Consider the following 21,390-nt stretch of genomic DNA (forward strand, 5'->3'; position numbering starts at 1 on the left):
TGCAGACTTCACATCCATATCATCTCTTCCTCAGCAGCCAGTCTTATTCCTGTCATCCACATATCTCCTCTGTTGATTCTTCTCACTCCTTTAAAGCTTCAGTCATTTTTGCATCTGCAGACCCGATTTCAATCTTCTGATTTTGGTTCTTGTGGTCTCAGCTTGAGTGATTTGGCCGTCCGAGACTAGCATCGAGGGTATGTTTGACGAAATCCCTTAATGTTCAAATTTAAATATATTTTGATGGGAAGGTATCTGCAGTTAGCAAGAATATTCTATATTTGGAGAATACTTTCATTGGAATTTGGTGTTGATATGATATTTTCGTTAGGAAGCAGAACTTTTTACTCCTTTCATAAAACTTATTGTTGACTCCTTTCAAATACAAACTTTTTGAGCCTGGGAAATCATCTATAATTAACCAGACACCACCTGCAATATCAAGTTAATTACCACTATCAATGAGATCTAAAAGCTAACTTAGAGATGAGATAGGAGCAGGAGCTATACATTTATGTTCTTGATACAACAATGTATCATTCTTGTCTCATTTGCTAGTTCTTGATAGCATCATCTGATGGTTAAAACAATTTCATTATAAATGCAAAATCTCATTTTGCACTACAAAATCTCTCGACAATGATGCTCATATTGAATGTTCTATGGTTTCATACATGATATATATTTGATTGCACATTTAGTGCATCAAGGACATCCAAATTAGCAGCGGTGAATTCTAGGGAAGAAACTACTACCTGTGATGCCATGGCTTTCAAGCACACTAAACTTACAAAAGATGAAATGCTTTTAGATATACAAGATCATGGTTTCCTCACTAATTTTGTTAAATGAGTGAGGAAACTATGGTTCCTTTGCCTGTAGTTGTACCAGCTGACCCTATCAGATGATTGTCCTTAATAAGATGTACCCTCATTTTGGGGCCACATTGTAGACAAGACGTTCTAATAGATCATCCAAGAGCTGGATGTCCACAGACTCTACCTGCTATAGGAATCAATCACCATCAACTACAACCATAAAGCCATAAGCAACCAGATAACATAACAGGGCTTACAGTGATTTTTTACTCACTTATTTTGTGAAATCAACCTTCAAGCAAAGCAACTACCTCACATGACAAAATGATAAGAGAGATCCAGGCCAATGAGAAAAATATGCACCTCACATGACAAAATATAAGAGAGATCCAGGCCAATGTGAATATACATACACACACATATACATATATACATATTAGATAAATTTTATTTGGCATGCATCATGGTGCAGCCAAATGTTAAACCTATGTGACAGCCTAGAAACCTATATCGCAATTGATGATGGATGTTATTTGTAATGTAAACCATTTTTAGTTGAAGCGGATTGTGTTGAAGTATATTCCTTCTTGGTTCTACGTCAACCTATTATTTATACGTTATCCTAAAGGAGGATTTCCATAAAGTTTGACAGATTATTTATGTTGTGCCATTTGAATACACTGACAGATCAAAGATGGATTTGCGGAGGGGAAAGATCTGGTTGTCACTATGATGTCTGCTATGGGTGAAGAACAGATCTGTGCTCTCAAGGACATTGGTCCCAAGTAGTTCTTGGCCTCACGAATCCAGGTTATCTTATTTAGTATGCAAGAGATTCTTTGGGACTCGAAAGAATGTTGGATGGTCACTCTTTGTTCATTTGGCCCTTATTCCAAGAGTAAAAAAGTCCTGCTTTGGTGCGTCGATTGGTAATTTATGTATTGGCTTAAAAATGGTTTTTCTTTTAACGAAATTTTCTGAGACGAGTGCTCATAGAAATAATAATAATATTATTTTGATCTTATTATTTTCCTAGAGCTTGTCTTTTAACAGAACGTTTTGTATCTCCCATCTTTTGTGACGTCTGCTTTGCCTCGGTAGTAAACTTGGCGATTTGAAGTCCCTAGTGGGCTGCTGCCTTGCTTTAATATATGTGCCCTAGATGTAGCCAGGGTTTGGCTGAGTCTGACAACGGCGTTTCAGTTACTGATGTTGATTGATTATCGGCATTAATATCAGATCAGATCGATATTTAAATTCTTGGATTTAGTTCGATCAGTATTGCAGCTTTGTGGTTGCACCAAATTATCCTCATGCTCGTACTGTTATCGTGATAGGATAAAATTTCCACATCACCCACCCGTCTCTAGGGTTTACGTGGCGTGATTCTGTTAGACTATATGGGTGACCCGTCCAGTGAGAAGCGACGTACCTGTGAGAATTACCTGCGTGATTCAGTCGGGCTCGGGTCGTCCAGTTACTCGTGTGAGGAACCAATGGGGTGGGTCACCGGCTGTAACCGGTCACGAGCTACGTGACCGGTTGACGTCAGTGATTTCAATAGGCGCTCGGGCGCTCGCCTAGGCGCTCGGGCGAGGCGAGGCGAGGCGAGGCCCGAGCGCCTCGCTTCATGTCCAGGCGCCTCACTTCAAAGAGGCGCCGCCTAGGCGCTCGCCCGAGCCCAGGCGTCGGGCGCTTCGGGCGAGCGCCTGGGTTAAACCAGGCGACCGAACCAGATTTTTAGGTCTGGTTCGGTTGTTAGTTGGTTCAATCGAACCAACTAAACCGATATACCCTCAACCCTAACCCTTACCCAACCCTAACCACTGCCGATCCCGATCCCGATCGCGATCTCGCTGCTCGTCGCTCCTGCTCCCGCTACCGCTGCTCGCCGCTGTCGCTGCTCGCGCCTCCCGCGAGCCTTCCCGCTGCTCGCGCCTCCCGCGAGCCCTCTCGCTGCTCGCGCCTCCCGCGAGCCTTCCCGTTGCTCGCGCCTCTCTCGAGCCCTCCCGCTGCTCGCGCCTCTCTCGAGCCCTCTCGCTGCTCGCGCCTCCCGCGAGCCCTCCCGCAAGCCTTCCCGCTGCTCGCGCCTCCCTCGAGCCCTCCCACTGCTCGCGCCTCCCGCGAGCCCTCTCGCTGCTCGTGCCTTCCGCTCCCTTTCCCTTTCCCGCTGTCGCTGCCGTCGCTCGCCACTGCTGTTGCCGCCGCTCGCCGCTGTTGCTGCCGCCGCTCGCCGCTGCTTCCTCGATGATTAATTTTTTGTTAATAGATTAATAATATATTATTTTGATTTTAATGTTGTTAATTTTTATTTATTTGAAATTATTAATTATATTATATATTTTTATATTTTAGCGCCTCGCTTCGCTCGGGCGAGCGCCTGGGCGAGCGCCTAGCGCCTCGGGCGTTTGTGGACCTTGGCGCCTAGCGCTTTTTAAATCACTGGTTGACGTATACAAGAACCCAAATCCAGCCGCGAAGTGTGTCGAAGCGCGACCAAAATGTCGCTTTGGGCATTCCTGTTGTCGACCTTAACCTCTTCCCTTCTGTCCCTATTGGTCTTCTCCGCCGCCGCAGCGGTGATCTCGGGACGACGGGGGAGGCGGAGGGCGGCGGGTTTCTTCCATCCCTACACCATTGACGGCGGCGGCGGGGAGAGGGTCCTGTGGTGCGCCGTCAAGGCCGTGCAGGAGGAGAACCCCGATCTCGACTGCGCCGTCTTCACTGGTGACGACGCCTCCCCTCAGAGCCTGTCCGCCCGCGCCCTCGATCGGTTCGGTGTCAAGCTGCTTCGGTGTCAAGCAATATTATATGTAATCATATTATTTTATTAATTAAATATTTTATTTATTTATTTTTGGATATAGTAAGTTAATATCTTGATATTCTCTCTTAAATTGAATGATAAAGTATACTTTCTTTTATAACGATATAATATCTTAATTTATTCTCATATTAGGATGGATAAAAAAATTATATTGATTTATGAGAGAGTGATGAATATATTATTGTTAATTTGAACTTAGATATTTTGGAATGATGGTTTAAGTTTATTAACATTAATGAGTGAGTTATCCCATATTATATATATATATATATATATATATATATATATATATAATGAATCAGGTACGTTGGATTTGGTTTAATGCTCACCGGCCTAACTCACGGCGTTATCGGTTGTCAGTTCTTCACGGTATCTGCAGGCCGCGTTTCCCCGAGACCGAAGTGACCGGAAACCTTCAACGCGCGGTGCAGTTACCTCCACCTCCATCTCTCCGTCTGCGCTGCCGAACCCGCCGCCCCGAACGAGCCACAGTGCAGGCAACGACCTCCGCTGAACGCCACCACCTCTTCTCCCCGTTCTCCTCCCCCTTCCCTCTCGCTTCCTTTCGCCAAGCCTAGCAGAAGCCGAGTCCGCATTCCCCCGGTCACCACCACCGTCCACATGGGCCTCCGGGAGGATGGACCCTCTGTGGCGGTGGTGGGCGTGACAGGCACCGTCGGCCAGGAGTTCCTCCGGGTCTTTTCCGACCGCGACTTCCCCTACCGGAACATCCGCCTGCTCGCCAGCCGCCGGTCCGCCGGGAAGCGCCTCACCTTCGAGGACCGCGAGTATACCGTGGAGGAGCTCGGTCCGGAGAGCTTCGACGGGATCGACATCTCCCTGTTCAGCGCCGGCTGGTCGATCAGCAAGGAGCTCGGCCTGATGGCGGTCGAGCGGGGATCGATCGTGGTGGACAATAGTTCGGCGTTTCGGATGGATGGTCCCCGAGGTGCCGCTTGTGATCCCGGAGGTGAACCCGGAGGCCATGGCCCATATAAAGCTACAAGGGAGATCGGGGAAGGGGGGCGCTCTTTGCGAATCCTAATTGCTCCACCATTGTCTGTTTGATGGCTGCTACGCCCCTCCATCGCCATGCGAAGGTTATCACTCTTCATCAAAATCTAATCTTGGTGTGGCTTTTTCGCTGCCGGTCATGCTTCGTCTTCCATTCGTTTGTATCTTGTTCATTCTTTGTGGTCTTAGCTATGAACTAGCAAGCCACATTTATCTTTGCTCATAATCAACATCAGAAATGGGAATTATAAGATGCTAATTATTTGTATATCCTGATTGAATGGATATCTACCTTGATGGAACAAATAACAAGGATTTATAGGAATGGTGTCACGACCCGGGATAACCGGCTTATCAATTTCGTTAGGCTCCCAACTATTGCTCATAATGCTTAGACGTAGATGTAGGTTAATAGGTAGTACACCCATCATCGTTTGGTTCCCAAAGCATTGCCCAAAATGCTTAGACTTAAATTAATAATAGTACACGTATCATACTCTTATAAGTCAAATCTTGATATTATCTACTTTCGATCTCCTCCAATTAAGGACTTGACATCCTTATCAAGACCCAACATAGCCCATACCAAACCTTAGCATGGTGTATGCGAGTCATAATCTAGTGGTGACTCCACGCCATGACGAATCCTCTAACTCGAGCTCCTTTACCATATCTCAATTTTAAGATAGTTTTGATACAAATTGTCAGGGCCTGGCCTAATGGGATAACTAGCCTATCAACACTCATCAGACCCTTAAGTCAATCTTGGTCTTGCCCGCTTTCGGTGTGAGACTAATCAAAGTGTTACAAATGACAACATTGTTTTTATTTATTCATAGTTGGTTTATTTTGAATATAGACTTTAACGTAATGTAATTATGGTGCACTAGAATTTGGAAGCACAATATGTGATCAGTTCATATACAAATTCATTTTTTAATACTTATATTATGCATTCAAAAGTTGACTATTCTTCTTAAACATTAGGCGCTAAAAGATTTTGATCTCCTTTTGACATAGACTCGATGTTCTTATGGGGTGAACACTAACTCATGTGCCCTAGATCTATTACAAAATATTCATGATAGAAATTATAATTATTGGTCCATGTTTAGGTCTTACTGTAAGCTGTAAGTGGTTAAACCCTGCATGTGGTGGATATATAATTGTATATGGGTAAAGATAATTCACTAGCTAAATTTCAGTGCTCTTATGAAAGCTAGTGTACAAGCGATGAATGGTCGTCTCTGTACATGCTGTTCGCCTGATTATTTATAGAGCTTTATTGTAAATAAATTCTGAGTGAATTTTTCTGCTTTCACTTGCTTGTACAAATGAACAAGATGTACATCATTTAATCTTGACTGCATGTACAAATGATGTAATCAAGTTTACATAAAAAAATTAATCTTGACTGCATGATTGGTTTCTGGTTTTTCATATCTTGTGGACCTGATGCATGCGATTAATCATAAGCTGATCATGAAAGGATATTTTATTTTTCGGGCATACTATGCTGATCTTTCCTCAGTTTTCTTTGTCAAGCTTCCTATGAACGTGAAGAGGTTTGATTTTGCCATGGCTTCAAGGTTTCCTGCTGGTTATTAAACTCAATTGAAGTTTGTTTATGAATGTCACCAGAACCTTTAATATTTTGAATATGCAGCACTTATAGGGTTACCTGAGTTTGATAGACTTACAAATTATAATATCTCTTTCAGTCATTGGAATCTGCATCCATTTTCACATCGCTAAGACAACGTTCTTTGAAGATCAGGAAGAATAATGCATCCTAATATTTTTCGGCTTGACTTTCTGCATCCTGCAGGTGGTCAGGATGGTTGTCAGCACCTATCAGGCAGCCAGCGGTGCAGGCACTGCAGTGATGGAAGAGCCTATGCAGCAGACTCATGAGGTGTTTTTGTGTTCTTTTCTTTATTACTTTACCTAATCATCTTGTAACTGATAGCCTTATGTACACTCTTCTTATGTTACTTTATAGATCTTGGAAGGCACACAACCTACTTGTAAAATCTTTATGCCACCTTGATCTGAAGACATGATCAGAGAAATGATTAAGTTTTAATGCTTCTAAGTCTCACTTTGTGCAGTTTGCATTGAATCTGTTCTCACACAATGCAGCAGTTTTTTCTAATGGCTATAATGAGGAGGAAATGAAATTGGTTAAGGAAACAAGAAAATTTTGGGTAATTGCATATCAATTGTTATAAGTATTCAGTTTTTTTCTCAAATTTCTTTGATTTGTATTAATTAAATATTTGATCACCTTATTTTCCAAGCATACCATTCTCCAGAATGACATGGATGTCAAAGTGACTGCAACTTGCATACGAGTTCCTGTGATGCATGCACATGCTGAGAATGTGAACCTCCAAATCGAAAAGCCACTTTACGAAGTCAGTTGGAGTAACATGCATAGAAAGAAAGACAACATAGTGAAGAAAATTCCACTATAATTTGTGAACCTCTAAGTCATATTTATCTAGTATGGTTGTGGTAAAGAAGTGCAGCTGGTCTGGCTAACTCGGACTTCTAGATCTATTGGTTTCTTGAACAAGTCTCTAAGGCATACATTTGTATTATTAGAGAATCATTATTTCTCTGTTGATATGCATGGTCAATACTTCCTAGTTTCGGAAAGGAAAGGTTTTTGAAAGTAAAACGAGCAAGCTCTCCAACCGTTGATCCGAAGAGCTTAAGGAAGGATGCCATGACGTTAACCATAATCAGTGTCATTCTTGATTTTTGTAGTGACATAAAATACTTCCAATGAAACTAGCAAGTTGTCCAACCAGTAACCTCACCAGTTAAATCATTAAGGAATATGCCATATTCTGATCATCATCAACACTGTTCCTGATTTGTGTGAATCTGAGTGCAAAGATGCATATAGTGTGAGCATTACAATCTCTTGCTCTTTTAAGTTATTCCTTTGGCACTATTTTGGAGGTTGTTTAACATGAAATGCTCTTCAATTTGGTCATGAATCATAGTCAAACCTACTGACTGGAATAGATGTGTTTAGGTATACCTTCAGGATTAGAAGTATATATATGCATAACTACTAAATGTGTATGCACAAATATAGCATTTGTTGGCAAGGACAATAATTTGAAGCTGACTGTTGTTACAAGGAAATCTCAAACTGAAGGCAATCTCAACCTTCAGGATTAGAAGTATATATATGCATAACTACTAAATGTGTATGCACAAATATAGCATTTGTTGGCAAGGACAAGAATTTGAAGCTGACTGTTGTTACAAGGCAATCTCAAACTGAGTGCTTTGTTAGATGACAGGTTTTATCATTTGCACTTAATCATTTAATTGTTATTGACCTAATTTGAATGTATAGGATACCGCTAGACGCATTCTGGAGGGAGCTGCTGGTGTGGTGGTTGTCGATGACCGTGAATCCAATCACTTCCCTACACCACTGGATGTTAGTTTTTTTCCTTTATCATTTACTAATGTTAAAACTGGGAGAATCCACGAATAAAATTTGCTACTGATTGCACTTCCATCCAAATATCACTGCACATCACCTTTGCACTCCATTTGAATCCTTGCTGATGATTTAAATCAGAGATGAGATCTCCTTACTGCAGGTATCCAACAAAAATGATGTGGCGGTGGGTCGCATACGTCAGGACCTATCTCAAGATGGCAACCTCGGGTAATACGCTCCATTTTGTCAAAAAATCCGAGTGATTGCTGCTACTATTATTATCTTCGACCTTCACAAAAATAGAATACCATGTACTGATCAAAGTTTCACTACAGGTTGGACATATTCGTCTGCTGATATCAGATACGTAAAGGAGCAGCCCGAAAAGCTATCCAGATTGCCGAAAAATTGTTGTAGACGATGCCCGCCCTGATCGTTTTTGCAAATGTTAAGCCATTTTCTCTGCGGCCTGTTGCTGAAACACAAGATACGAGATGATAACGTCGAATTTTTTGGTCCTTGAAATAATTCAGTGTCTGTTTATGTTGTGAGAGAGCACAATTCTGTAAGATCGACTACGCTTTCTCGACCAATTGATCTTTCTGTACCATAACCTATGAATTCTGTTCTGTGAAAAGAAGATTTCATCTGTTTCGACCCATCTGGAAATGCCTGCCTCTTGATTGGAAATTTTCATCTGTGGATCTTCCCAAGGTCAAACTTTTGCAGCTTTCTGAGGACCTTCTTCCACCATTTGACTGAGATTTGATTCAAGCTTTTCCTGAAGAAATATATACATTGCGATGTTCCAAACTTTTGTTTCATTTTATACTTGTGGAAAGCTTTTTTTAATATTTATTTATATGAAATATATGGACAACATATCACTCTCTTTTTTATGTATATATAAACGCACACACAACATATCCGTATATACGTATATCTCATCATAATCCATCCACTATAGCCAAAATACCTTTGGCAGGAGGAGAGGCAGAGAAGTATCGAAAGACACGGAGATGCCGCAAAGGTGTTCGATCAAGGACACTTGGGTTGCCTCCTCTTCCCACTGCCTGTGTACTTGTCCCTGTAACAGGGGCACTCATCTTTGTGTCCGTACGTTCCCGATGGCACGCACCGGCACTGCTCGCAGCACAGCCCGCAGTACTTGAGGCACCGGTCCCGAACGCTCGCCTTGGAGCACCTCACCTTGCACTTGGACTCGCAGAACGCTGCAACCACGCAAACGATTTAGCGCAACGGCATGAACAGAGCAAAGCAAACAAGGCTCGTCTACGATTACCTGAGCCTGCCATGGTGACTTGGAGGCAGGAAGAGGCGAAGAGGACGAGGAGAAGAGCTAAGATGGAGTAGAGGGGCTTCATGACTGCTCACGGTGCAGAAAGATCGGGTGGGTCTGGTGATTTATAGGAGAGTGGGAAACGTCGTCGGTGAGGAGTAGATGATGAGGTTTGAGCTGGCATCCGATCGGCAATGGCTTCATCATGGGATCACAACAACAGTAGGGGAAGTGGAGGGATGCAGTGCTGTTGTGGAGAGTGGGGTAGGCGGCCTCATTGAGGTGCACTGATCGCCGGTTGCTGCACGCTTCTCTCGAAAGGAAGATATCAAGAAGAATGTGGATGACTTTGCTTGCCTTCGAATCTACTTTGTTTGGATTTGCACATCTCTGGGATGAACCCGCAGATCTTGATAAGCTCAGTTGGACGGCACTCGTACTATTTGCTCATCCATTCCTTGCGTTAATTTGGATAGCTTTCATTCGGCTCATAGACCATTGACATGGGAAGTCTTCAGATGGAATGGAATTATATAGGGTGGATGGTCAAAGCAATTGCCTTATGATATAGAACAGTTTACTCGATCTTCTCTCCCTTCTTCACTCATCAGTAGACCTTCCTTCTCTCTTCTCATTGCTCTGATGGATAAGTTTGGATGACACCGTACGATCGAAATTACGGCATTTATGAGGCCATCATCTTTCCTATGCCTTCTTTCGAAGAAGGTAATATGCTTCTTTCCTTCGATCATATCCAAGTTTCTTTTTCTCTTTTATTCGTTTTATCATTAAAAAGGGTTTACCCTGAATTTTATTGGATTAGAAATCGTATCTACGAAACTTTGTTGCTGATTTTATATATCTGAAAACGACTGATGTTTCATGAAATATACAATGTGAAAAAAAAATGAACTTCTTTTGAAAAATATGTGAAAAATATCATACCACAAATATTTCAGAACATTTGGATCTTCCGGAGACGTTAGTTTTAGATTCCAACATTTGTAGTGACATTTTCCATAGGTAAAAAATAATAATTAAAATGGTGGTTAAGTCGAATATTAATTAACACAGAAGATATGCATAAGAAGCACTCAACAATATAGTCGAAGATAGTTAGTAGCATCTTTGAAACGACCAATTCAATGTACAATCTTTCAAGAAAACGACGGAGAAACAGAAGAGAACAGGGCATAGATGCGCGGCAAAATTTTGTCAAGGCCGTCTTGACTTCTTCTATGTACACCATCCCCATTGACCTTTTATTCAAAATCCCATCTTATTCAACTACTGTTAGATCATCGGTGAAATTGATGTACGCTGCAGTTGTACCAGAAAACCTCAGAATAGTATCTATTCGACTCGTCGGACAGGGTCGCCTGGTTCATCCGCATTCAAGGAGAAGATGTCAACAGGTGCCGTAGTGCAGTCATATATGCTACCTTTGATCTTTGAATGAACGCCTTGATGGTTCTGATCAAGAAAAATCACTATTACGGTGATGTCGTCGTGGAAGTGGCGCGCCTTATTCCCTTTCCAATCCGTTTTATATCATCATATCTCATCTCCCTCTTTCTTGCAGCCTCATTAAGAGCAGCCCGGACCAATCGCTTGGCTATTCCCTGCATGAGCCAGTGAAGAATTGACTTAGATTACCGTCAGAAGCACGACATGCATGTTAGAAAGGCAAAAGTGAGCCCAGGGAGCTCACCGCTCTTGGGTTCTTGAATACTATCTCGACAGCAGCTTCATCACTTAACTGCTCCCAGAGTCCGTCTGATGCGAATATCAAGAATAAGTCATGTGGCATAAGCTTTCGGACCCGAATCGATGGCTCTGCAGTGATGACAGGTCTCTTCAACGGAACTGGAGAAACAAATTGATGGAATAGCGGATCCCTACTGAACTCAGGTTTCTTTAGGTAGATGTCTCCGATAGACCTCGAGACCTTACAAGGGGAAACCAATGTTATTTAGTACACAACAATGACGGGATTAAAAAGATTAGAAATGAGGTTTGAAATAAGCTAAGCAAAGATACAACAGATCTCACGACAACACAACATATAAAATTACACATTTAGCAAATACTTAAAAGCTGATCATTGGTTATTCACAACATATGGGTACACTTTCTTTAGGTAGATGTCTCCGATAGACCTAGAGACCTTGCAAGGGGAAACCAATGTTATTTAGGACACAACAATGACGGGATTAAAAAGCTTGAATTAGAAATGAGATTTGAAATAAGCCAAGAAAAGAATCAAAAGATACAACATATCTCACGACAACACAACATATAAAATATATCTGCTTTATAGAATGTTGATCTCTACCATCATTCATTTGGCTTTGATAGATTTATCAAATTGTGAACTTGTGAAGGCCATGTTTTGATTAATATGGCCGCCTGATAGGTGCAATTCCAGCTATATATATAATATGTTGTTTCACCTTTTTCCAGAAATGGCCTGGTTTGTCAAGAGGTGCTCGGGCGCTCGCCTAGGCTATTAGTTCGACAACACAACCAATGGGGTGGGTCACCGGCTGTAACCGGTCACGAGCTACGTGACCGGTTGACATCAGTAATTTCAATAGGCGCTCGGGCGCTCGCCTAGGCGCTCGGGCGAGGCGAGGCGAGGCCCGAGCGCCTCGCTTCATGTCCAGGCGTCTCACTTCAAAGAGGCGTCGCCTAGGCGCTCGCCCGAGCCCAGGCGTCGGGCGCTTCGGGCGAGCGCCTGGGTTAAACCAGGCGACCGAACCAGATTTTTAGGTCTGGTTCGGTTGTTAGTTGGTTCAATCGAACCAACTAAACCGATATACCCCCAACCCTAACCCTTACCCAACCCTAACCTGCCGCCGCTACCGCTGCCGATCCCGATCCCGATCGCGATCTCGCTGCTCGTCGCTCCTGCTCCCGCTACCGCTGCTCGCCGCTGTCGCTGCTCGCGCCTCCCGCGAGCCTTCCCGTTGCTCGCGCCTCTCTCGAGCCCTCCCGCTGCTCGCGCCTCCCGCGAGCCCTCTCGCTGCTCGCGCCTCCCGCGAGCCCTCTCGCTGCTCGCGCCTCCTGCGAGCCCTCCCGCAAGCCTTCCCGCTGCTCGCGCCTCCCTCGAGCCCTCCCGCTGCTCGCGCCTCCCGCGAGCCCTCTCGCTGCTCGTGCCTTCCGCTCCCTTTCCCTTTCCCGCTGTCGCTGCCGTCGCTCGCCGCTGCTGTTGCCGCCGCTCGCCGCTGTTGCTGCCGCCGCTCGCCGCTGCTTCCTCGATGATTAATTTTTTGTTAATAGATTAATAATATATTATTTTGATTTTAATGTTGTTAATTTTTATTTATTTGAAATTATTAATTATATTATATATTTTTATATTTTAGCGCCTCGCTTCGCTCGGGCGAGCGCCTGGGCGAGCGCCTAGCGCCTCGGGCGTTTGTGGACCTTGGCGCCTTTTGGCGCCTAGCGCTTTTTAAATCACTGGTTGACGTATACAAGAACCCAAATCCAGCCGCGAAGTGTGTCGAAGCGCGACCAAAATGTCGCTTTGGGCATTCCTGTTGTCGACCTTAACCTCTTCCCTTCTGTCCCTATTGGTCTTCTCCGCCGCCGCAGCGGTGATCTCGGGACGACGGGGGAGGCGGAGGGCGGCGGGTTTCTTCCATCCCTACACCATTGACGGCGGCGGCGGGGAGAGGGTCCTGTGGTGCGCCGTCAAGGCCGTGCAGGAGGAGAACCCCGATCTCGACTGCGCCGTCTTCACTGGTGACGACGCCTCCCCTCAGAGCCTGTCCGCCCGCGCCCTCGATCGGTTCGGTGTCAAGCTGCTTCGCCCCCCTCAGGTAGCCCCTGTTCCCTCTTTATGACAGCATGACTAGTATCTTATGTTGTGAAATTGGTCAGGATGTTGTGCTGCTTAGTGCTTTTACTTTCGAGCAATGAAATTAAAAAATATAGTGAATTCATAGTAGTTGTTGTCGTTACATAAGTTGCTTTTCAAGTGCTTAAAATTCCTGGTCTAGATTTCATAAGAAGGAAAGGTCAATTCTGTGTAACTTTAGCTGGTTTTTGTTTTTCTCATTAAAGGTTAATTACATCTTTTTTATTAAATCCCCAATCTGCACTTTTAGGTTGTCCGTTTGTATAGAAGGAAGTGGATTGAAGAACACACATATCCTCATTTTACTATGATTGGACAAAGTCTTGGTTCAGTGTATCTTTCATGGGAAGCTCTCCGCAAATTCACGCCTCAGTTCTATTTTGATACTAGTGGCTATGCTTTTACATACCCGCTTGCTCGGATTTTTGGGTGTAAAGTTATTTGCTATACTCATTATCCAACCATCAGTTCGGATATGGTTTCTCGTGTTCTCCAGCAAAGCTCAATGTATAATAATGATGCTCTAATTGCCAGCAGGTATTTTTGCATATGAGCCATGTAGTATCTTGAGTTGATAGTTGATGAAGTCGCGTCCTATATCTTTAATTTTTATAAGTTGTAGTTGTATATAAGAATTAGTTCATCTTAGAACATTGTCCTTGATCTTGTTCATGAGCTAGTATTAACCATATCTGTGCATTTGGTGTCCTATGCTAATTGTAAGCTTATGTTGGTTTACAAAAAGTATCATCCTACAATTTCATTTGCAAGTTGTTGTTTTTGGTAATGATGCTTAATGATCCCAAAGATCTTTTGTTGATGCCCACACTTTCAGCACTGAATCTGGATGCACAAGTTCCAGTTTATCCACTACGATTATTGTCTAGGAACTGCATGATGAAATGACATGATTTATTTAACAGCATTGAGAGTATTTTTAGCAACTATGAGCATGTTATGAAGAACTTGGTCATTTGTTTCTTTTACTCCATATCATGCTTTTCCCCAGTAATTATTTTGTGATGTAAGCAGGTCATGTGTTTGCATCCATTACTGCCACCTAAAGACTAGGAAAGTTTTTATACAACGAAACATGAGTATCAATATTATGACCTCATCCACGGGAGTGGAAAACAAGAATTAGTTGTGTCCATTATATAAAAACTTTCCTAGTCTTTAGGTGGCAGTACTCACAAGATCCTGTAAATTATATATTAAAATTTTTAGATTAGTACCCACATGATCCTTTGAAACATGAGTATCAATATTATGACCTCATCCACGGGAGTGGAAAACAAGAATTAGTTGTGTCCAAAGGATCATGTGGGTACTAATCTAAAAATTTTAATATATAATTTACAGGGTTCTCTAAGAAATGGTTTGAGCAGCAATTTTTTTTTCCTTTGATGCAACTAATCATCTTTTTTTTTTTTTGCTTGTGAGGCAGCATGCTGCTATCCCGGTGTAAGGTTGTGTACTATACATTATTCAGTTGGTTGTATGGGTTGGTGGGATCTTCTGCACATCTTGCAATGGTGAACTCCTCATGGACCAGATCACATATAGAGAGTCTGTGGAAAATTCCTCGACGCATTAAGAGAGTATACCCTCCCTGTGATACTTCATCTCTTCAGGTATATAATTTCTCAGGTTCTGCTTATTTTTTCCAAGCTTCTCTAATCCTCTGTTATCTTTTAACTTCTGGATCTTCTAATGCCAGTATAAGTTTGACTTATCAAGTTTTTCTGTTGCAAAACTTTTTTTTTGTTCATTGAAGTTTATAGGTAAGAACGTAAATGAACAAGTAATAGATAATTTAGTCACTAAGATCCTTATATCATGGTAAATTTTGTAGTGATAGTGAAGATTCAACTATTGTCATGGGAACAACTTATTTAAATATTTAAAGGTAAGGCTGCGTACATTGACCCTTCTCAGACCGCGCATTGGCCGGAGCCTCCTGCATTTGGTATGCCCTTTTCGGTGAAGATTCAACTATTGTGTGTGGCAATCATGTCTTAAGTGATTGACATTTAAGCATGCCAATCTAGAATACATTAGTGGGGAGTGATATTCTAATAAATCTTTCTTACTCCTGTGGAATTCATATTATAGTTCTTCCTCCTCAATATGTGATTGACATATTATATCCCAATTGAACTTCAAAAGTCTCCTTGGGGATTTGACAAAAGTTTTCAATCGGTTGGTGTGGATTTCTGGCCAAAGCAATTTGACATGAAAGGAACCTAAAACCAAAAAAACTAGGTGACACATTGAAAGACCAACATCATTCTGCAGTTTAAGATTGTGTAACCAGGAAACTCTTTCTAACTTCCTAAAACTAGACATTAATCAAAATTAAGGGGAAAAACAAGCATTTATATATCGTGAATTTACTCTGCACAGTTATGTTGAGCCAAAGAACAATAATCCAGTGTCAAATGCATCACAGCCTAATTTTGTGTGAACTTTGGATGTTTGAAAATTTTCATGTTTCACCTTTTAACTAAATGTGTCTTGTTACCTGCAATTGTTTAAAAAAAAATTAGCAATTTGGGCATGTCAAGCAAGTTATTTCCATCTTCTAGCTTCACAAAGTCATTCACTGGCAGAGATTCATTTTACTCTCATTGATGACAAAATCTCCTGAATGTCCAAGCAGTTGCTTCCACTGGAAAGGCCAGTTAGAAGTCCTGTGATTATATCTGTTGCCCAATTTCGCCCGGAGAAGGTAATTTTGTAAATGCTCTCATCACTTGCATGCATCAAGTAGTCATATGATTGGTTGATACTGAAATATTACTTGTACAACTTGGTTCTTTTGTGAAGGCCCATGGCCTTCAGCTGGAGGCATTTGCACTTGCTGTTAGAAGATTGGACCAGGACTTGCCTAGACCAAAGCTCCTATTTGTGGGTAGTTGTCGAAATAAGCAGGATGAAGAAAGATTGCAGAAGCTCAAACACAGATCCAAGGAACTAAGTATTGATGACTATGTGGAGTTCCACAGGGATGTTATGTATAGGTTTGATTTGCATCACTGCTTGTTTAAATTCATTTCTTTTCAGAACATGGTATTTGGCATGCACTATTGATCATTCCTAGTTGCTAGGCAATCTCAAGTTTTTGATTCTCTTTTTAGTCTCTAGATTTGTTTGTACTATATTTTATTAACAGTCTATGCTCTTTGTGTTACTATACTTTGAATGCTTACGCCTGCACTTTTATGTTTAGTCCCTTTTGAGAGGAATGTGAAATACATTTTCTTAATGCTCTTAAGTGCATTGCCTTAATGCTATCTTTGGTGCATAAATTATAATTTCATTTATTGTTTGACATATTGACACAAGGTATCTTTGAGCTGTTTACTGAAACAGGGACCTAGTCCAGCTTCTGGGAGGTGCTGTTGCAGGACTCCACTCCATGATAGATGAGCATTTTGGAATTAGCATTGTAGAGTACATGGCAGCCGGTGTGATACCAATTGGTTAGTGCATATAAGCTCTCATCATACTGTTTACCCAGAGCAAGGTGTGTGTTCCACTGACAATATTGTGCTTCCCATTCAGCCCATAATTCAGCAGGTCCCAAGATGGATATAGTGTTAAATGAAGGCGGACATCGAACAGGTTTTCTAGCTTCAAGCAAAGAGGAATACGCTGAAGCTATTCTCAAGGTACTTAAGATGCCAGAGCCAGAAAGGCTTGCAATAGCCGCAGCTGCTAGAAAGCGAGCTCAAAGGTTCTCAGAGCAAAAGTTCTTTGAGGACTTTGAGGCTGCAGTTCAGCCTATCCTAGCACCCAAAGCTTCTTCATGAACTCAGACCGATTGGCTTGTGTGTTTTTACTTGGTTTTCTTTCCCATAAGAGAGGTGTCTTCAAATTGTGTCATGGTCCACATATGATAATTATGTTACATATGATAAGTTTTCTTTTCTTTTGACAAATCCTGTAACTTCATAGTTAAACATTGTAATTGCCATGACTATTAGTTAAACATTCTTAGCAATTGGAAGTTACACAGAGGATAAAAGCAACAGTTCTGTTCTTCTCAAGTCTTTTGTGCTTCAGCTGCAGTTGATGTAGTATAATTTGCCTGAAGCAAAATAGCAGCTGCATGTTGACAATCCTGTGTTCTTTCAGGTATTCTGGTTTTTTGATGTAGCTTGTTGGAATTATTGCAGACTTCACATCCATATCATCTCTTCTTCAGCAGGCAGTCTTATTCCAGTCATGTCATTTTTGCATCTACAGACCCGATTTCAATCTTCTGATTTTGGTTCTTGTGGTCTCAGCTCGAGTGATTTGGACGTGCGAGACTAGCATCGAGGGTATTTTTGACGAGATCCCTTAATGTTCAAATTTAAATATATTTGATGGGAAGGTATCTGAGGTTAGCAAGAATATTCTATATTTGGAGAATACTTTCATTGGAATTTGGTGTTGATGTGATATTTTCATTAGGAAGCAGAACTTTTTACTCCTTTCATAAAACTTATTGTTGACTCCTTTCAAATACAAACTTTTTGAGCCTGGGAAATCATCTATAATTAACCAGACACCACCTACAATATCAAGTTAATTACCACTGTCAATGAGATCTAAAAGCTAACTTAGAGAATGAGATAGGAGCAGGAGTTATACGTTTATGTTCTTGATAGCATCATCTGATGGTTAAAACAATTTCATTATAAATGCAAAATCTCTTGACAATGATGCTCATATTGAATGTTCTATGGTTTCATACATGATATATATTTGATTGCACATTTAGTGCGTCAAGGACATCCAAATTAGCAGTGGTGAATACTAGGGAAGAAACTACTACCTGTGATGCCATGGCTTTCAAGGACACTAAACTTACAAAAGATGAAATGCTTTTAGATATACAAGATCATGGTTTCCTCACTTATTTTGTGAAATAAGTGAGGAAACTATGGTTCCTTTGTCTGTAATTGTACCTGCTGACCCTATCAGATGATTGTCCTTAATAAGATGTACCCTCATTTTGAGGCCACACTGTAGACAAGCCATTCTAATAGATCAACCAAGAGCTGGATGTTCACAGATTCTTACCTATAGGAATCAATCACCATCAACTACAACCATAAAGCCATAAGCAACCAGATAACATAACAGGGCTTACAGTGATTTTTTACTCACTTATTTTGTGAAATCAACCTTCAAGCAAAGCAACTAAATATATACCTCACATGACAAAATGATAAGAGAGATCCAGGCCAATGAGAATACACACACACACACACACACACACATATATACACATACATATATACATACACACACACACACACACAAGGACATAATCAAAATATTTTTGATATTAATTGCAAATTCTCAAACTTCATATGCTCCACCTGAACAAAATGAGCAACCCATATGCACCTTACATGTCTTCAAAGTCATCATGTGAGAACCAGAATACACAGTATTTCCTATGTTCCTACATGGTAAAACTTGAGCATAAGTCTGTTCTTCCTACCTCCAAAAAAGCATGTATTCTTCATCAGCAAAACTGCAGTCAGCAAGTTTGGATGCCTTCTTGAGCATCAGGTCCACAATGTTTTGATTAAGACATTAGATACATCCAGAGCGCTTCAGAGTTATCCTTAGGAGAAGCCAGATTGAAGTCTCATGTTCCTTCACATTCAAGGGAGGGATCTCATTTACCACAAAGTCACGATGACTCTTCCCAGAAAACTACAACTTGGGATCATTGAAGTAGATTGCAGGAATCTCAGTGGGAGGAACCAAGGATGGCACACACTTGAACTGTCAAAATGAAGAAGGCAAAGTTCAGATAGATGCAACAAGGACAAAGATTGTCATACTAATATCTATACAAAAAAAATTCTCTGGTACGAAAGATAAATTTACCCTGTGCTGCTTGTATTTATCTCTGATGGACAACAAGGTGGATGCTTTTTTGTTCAACTGTAAGTCAAGTATGGCATGAATGCACTCCTTCAGATCAGACACATTGTAACCAGTACACTCTTTCAATCTTTTGTTCTGCAAAGAAGTAAAGGAATGATTAACATCTCAAAGATAAGCGTACAATAATATGCTTACAAACCAATATTCTCAAGTAAAAATGACTTACCCAAGGATTGCTTTTTGGATCAAGTGTGAATCTAGCAACAAAAACAGCAGAAGCTGCAACTACTGATGGCAAAAACTGAACACAGCCATAGTCCAGCAAACTCAACTCCGCAAGGTAGCTTCCCAAGAACTCAAATTGCAGATTTGAGTACTGTATCAAGTCAAGCAAACCATGAGCAATGAAGCTATAATTCCACACTTCAGTACTGAATAATCAAAGGGGGAAAGAAGAAAACAATTGCATGAAAGAAGAACAAACACTCACTTTGCCATCTTCTTGACCTGCCTGTATGAATCGCCTACAATAATGAAATAGTAGCTTTAATTAGGGAGTAATCAATCACCATATGATTACACTGTACAATGTCACATGACAAGTCTCGTTCTTTACAATCACCATTTTGTTTGGGACTGTCATGGGGTGATGTAATGAAAAGTTTCGTGCTAAGTGGGCATCAGAAGGGGCGCAAGATACCATACCTCAGGAAAGTCTTGATGGTGGGATTGCCCATCTCAAACTTCAGAAACTTTAGGATGTCACTCTCCATTTTCACCACCTAATGGACAAAGGTAAGAAGGGGGCAGATAGTCATCAATATGCTTCGATTGAAGGAACAGATCGAAGAAGAGATGAACAAAAGCTACCTCTTGCTTTGTGTACGTATTATCCGTGATATAACAGAAATCTTCCACATTAGGTGGGCTAATCTCTTCATATTTCCTGCATTGGTTGATGCCAAGCCAAGAACTTTAATCAGAAGTAATCAAATGCAACCCCAAACACAATGGAGGGAATAACAGAGCTCATCATTTCACCAAAGAAAAGCGCATCAGAACGTACGAAGCAATGAGCATGGAGGACACCCCCAGGAGCTGCAGCCGTTGTCTGTTGATCGCATTGAACGAAAGGAACCGATCAATGTACGAGATGGTGAGGTGTAGGGTATCAGAGACCAGCTTGTATTCTTCCGCCACCTCGACCAGCCAATCCACAAGAATGCTCCTCATATTGGCGGTGACATCGCTCTGAACCGTCTCCATGTACTTCGCCAAAGGCCTCCGCTTTGCCTCCACCTAAAGACCCCACGAAAGAAACACCATAACCAAAAGGCCACATCTTTACCCCCCAAAAACCCCTAATCGAAGACAAACCTCCATTGATCTGAGGTACTGATAGATATCAGACGCATAATGCGCACACATCTGCGGATCATCAACGTCGGAGCCACCATCCGACGAGGTAGCAACTTCAACCCGAGCAAGTTCCCGGTCATCCGACTCCTCCACCTTCTTCCTGGGCTTCGATTTAAGCTTAGAAGGGGGAGGGGTGGAGGGGTCCGCCGTGGCGAGGGTGACGACATTGGAGAGGGTGGGGAGCTCGCTGAGGGCCACGCGCTTCCTCTTGGCCGGCGGCTCGGCGGGGGGACTGGGGACTTGGGCGGAGGCGGCCCTTTTGGCGGCCGCGCGGGTGAGGCGAGGGGCGCAGTTCTCCTTATCCGCCATGGATCCCGACCCCTCTCGCTCTCTCTATGCCTGGCTGTAGGTTTGGGATGGAGGGGGGTGAGAGGCGGAGAGAAGGGGTTGGGGGTTCTTGTATATAGGAGGTGACGAGTGGAAGTGCGACGGGAGGAAGGAAGTCCGCCATTTTTTGAAGCGATTCCCGAAAATAAGAAAGAGAAGGGGGAACCGGAGGAGGGAGGGGTCGGCGGTTCGCGGGGATTCGTATCGTATTCGAAAGTTCGAATCGAGGGTTTGGGGGAGACGGGAAAATTTGGGAGCGGCTCGCGGCGGGATCGGTCCCTCGAACCGCTTTCGGCATCTCAAGTGGCGGCCGTCGCACGTGACCAGGGTCCTGTCTTTGCAAACGGCGTTACGTCTCGGGTTATGGACCGTTGAAGGAGCTCGATTGATTGAACCCGGTCCAATCGGATTGACATCGGTCCGCGCCACACCCGTTGATTGGTTCACGACCCTGGC

The 21,390-nt window shown here is 42.5% G+C and overlaps 3 protein-coding genes and 1 pseudogene across 3 annotated transcripts; 2 read left to right on the plus strand and 2 right to left on the minus strand.

Moving 5' to 3' along the window:
• Positions 1-3,938: 3,938 nt before the first annotated feature.
• On the plus strand, positions 3,939-8,787 carry LOC135675457 (uncharacterized; annotated as a pseudogene).
• A 72-nt stretch (positions 8,788-8,859) lies between these two features.
• On the minus strand, positions 8,860-9,545 carry LOC135676118 (peamaclein-like). Its single transcript, XM_065186962.1, has 2 exons — positions 9,432-9,545; positions 8,860-9,360 (listed from the first exon to the last, which is right to left on the minus strand). The coding sequence occupies exons 1-2, from the start codon at positions 9,511-9,513 to the stop codon at positions 9,167-9,169; spliced, it is 276 nt and encodes a 91-aa protein (XP_065043034.1). The 5' UTR covers positions 9,514-9,545; the 3' UTR covers positions 8,860-9,166.
• Positions 9,546-12,267: 2,722 nt separating this feature from the next.
• On the plus strand, positions 12,268-17,309 carry LOC135676117 (GDP-Man:Man(3)GlcNAc(2)-PP-Dol alpha-1,2-mannosyltransferase-like). Its single transcript, XM_065186961.1, has 7 exons — positions 12,268-13,255; positions 13,544-13,830; positions 14,741-14,927; positions 15,956-16,024; positions 16,123-16,316; positions 16,669-16,778; positions 16,861-17,309. The coding sequence occupies exons 1-7, from the start codon at positions 12,953-12,955 to the stop codon at positions 17,106-17,108; spliced, it is 1,398 nt and encodes a 465-aa protein (XP_065043033.1). The 5' UTR covers positions 12,268-12,952; the 3' UTR covers positions 17,109-17,309.
• A 1,316-nt stretch (positions 17,310-18,625) lies between these two features.
• On the minus strand, positions 18,626-21,055 carry LOC103987522 (cyclin-A3-1-like). Its single transcript, XM_009405850.3, has 8 exons — positions 20,566-21,055; positions 20,255-20,487; positions 20,059-20,134; positions 19,894-19,970; positions 19,679-19,712; positions 19,415-19,564; positions 19,189-19,323; positions 18,626-19,083 (listed from the first exon to the last, which is right to left on the minus strand). The coding sequence occupies exons 1-8, from the start codon at positions 20,914-20,916 to the stop codon at positions 19,012-19,014; spliced, it is 1,128 nt and encodes a 375-aa protein (XP_009404125.2). The 5' UTR covers positions 20,917-21,055; the 3' UTR covers positions 18,626-19,011.
• Positions 21,056-21,390: the final 335 nt, after the last annotated feature.

The sequence above is a fragment of the Musa acuminata genome, chromosome BXJ1-6 (assembly GCF_036884655.1).
Source record: "Musa acuminata AAA Group cultivar baxijiao chromosome BXJ1-6, Cavendish_Baxijiao_AAA, whole genome shotgun sequence".
Lineage (NCBI taxonomy): Eukaryota > Viridiplantae > Streptophyta > Magnoliopsida > Zingiberales > Musaceae > Musa > Musa acuminata.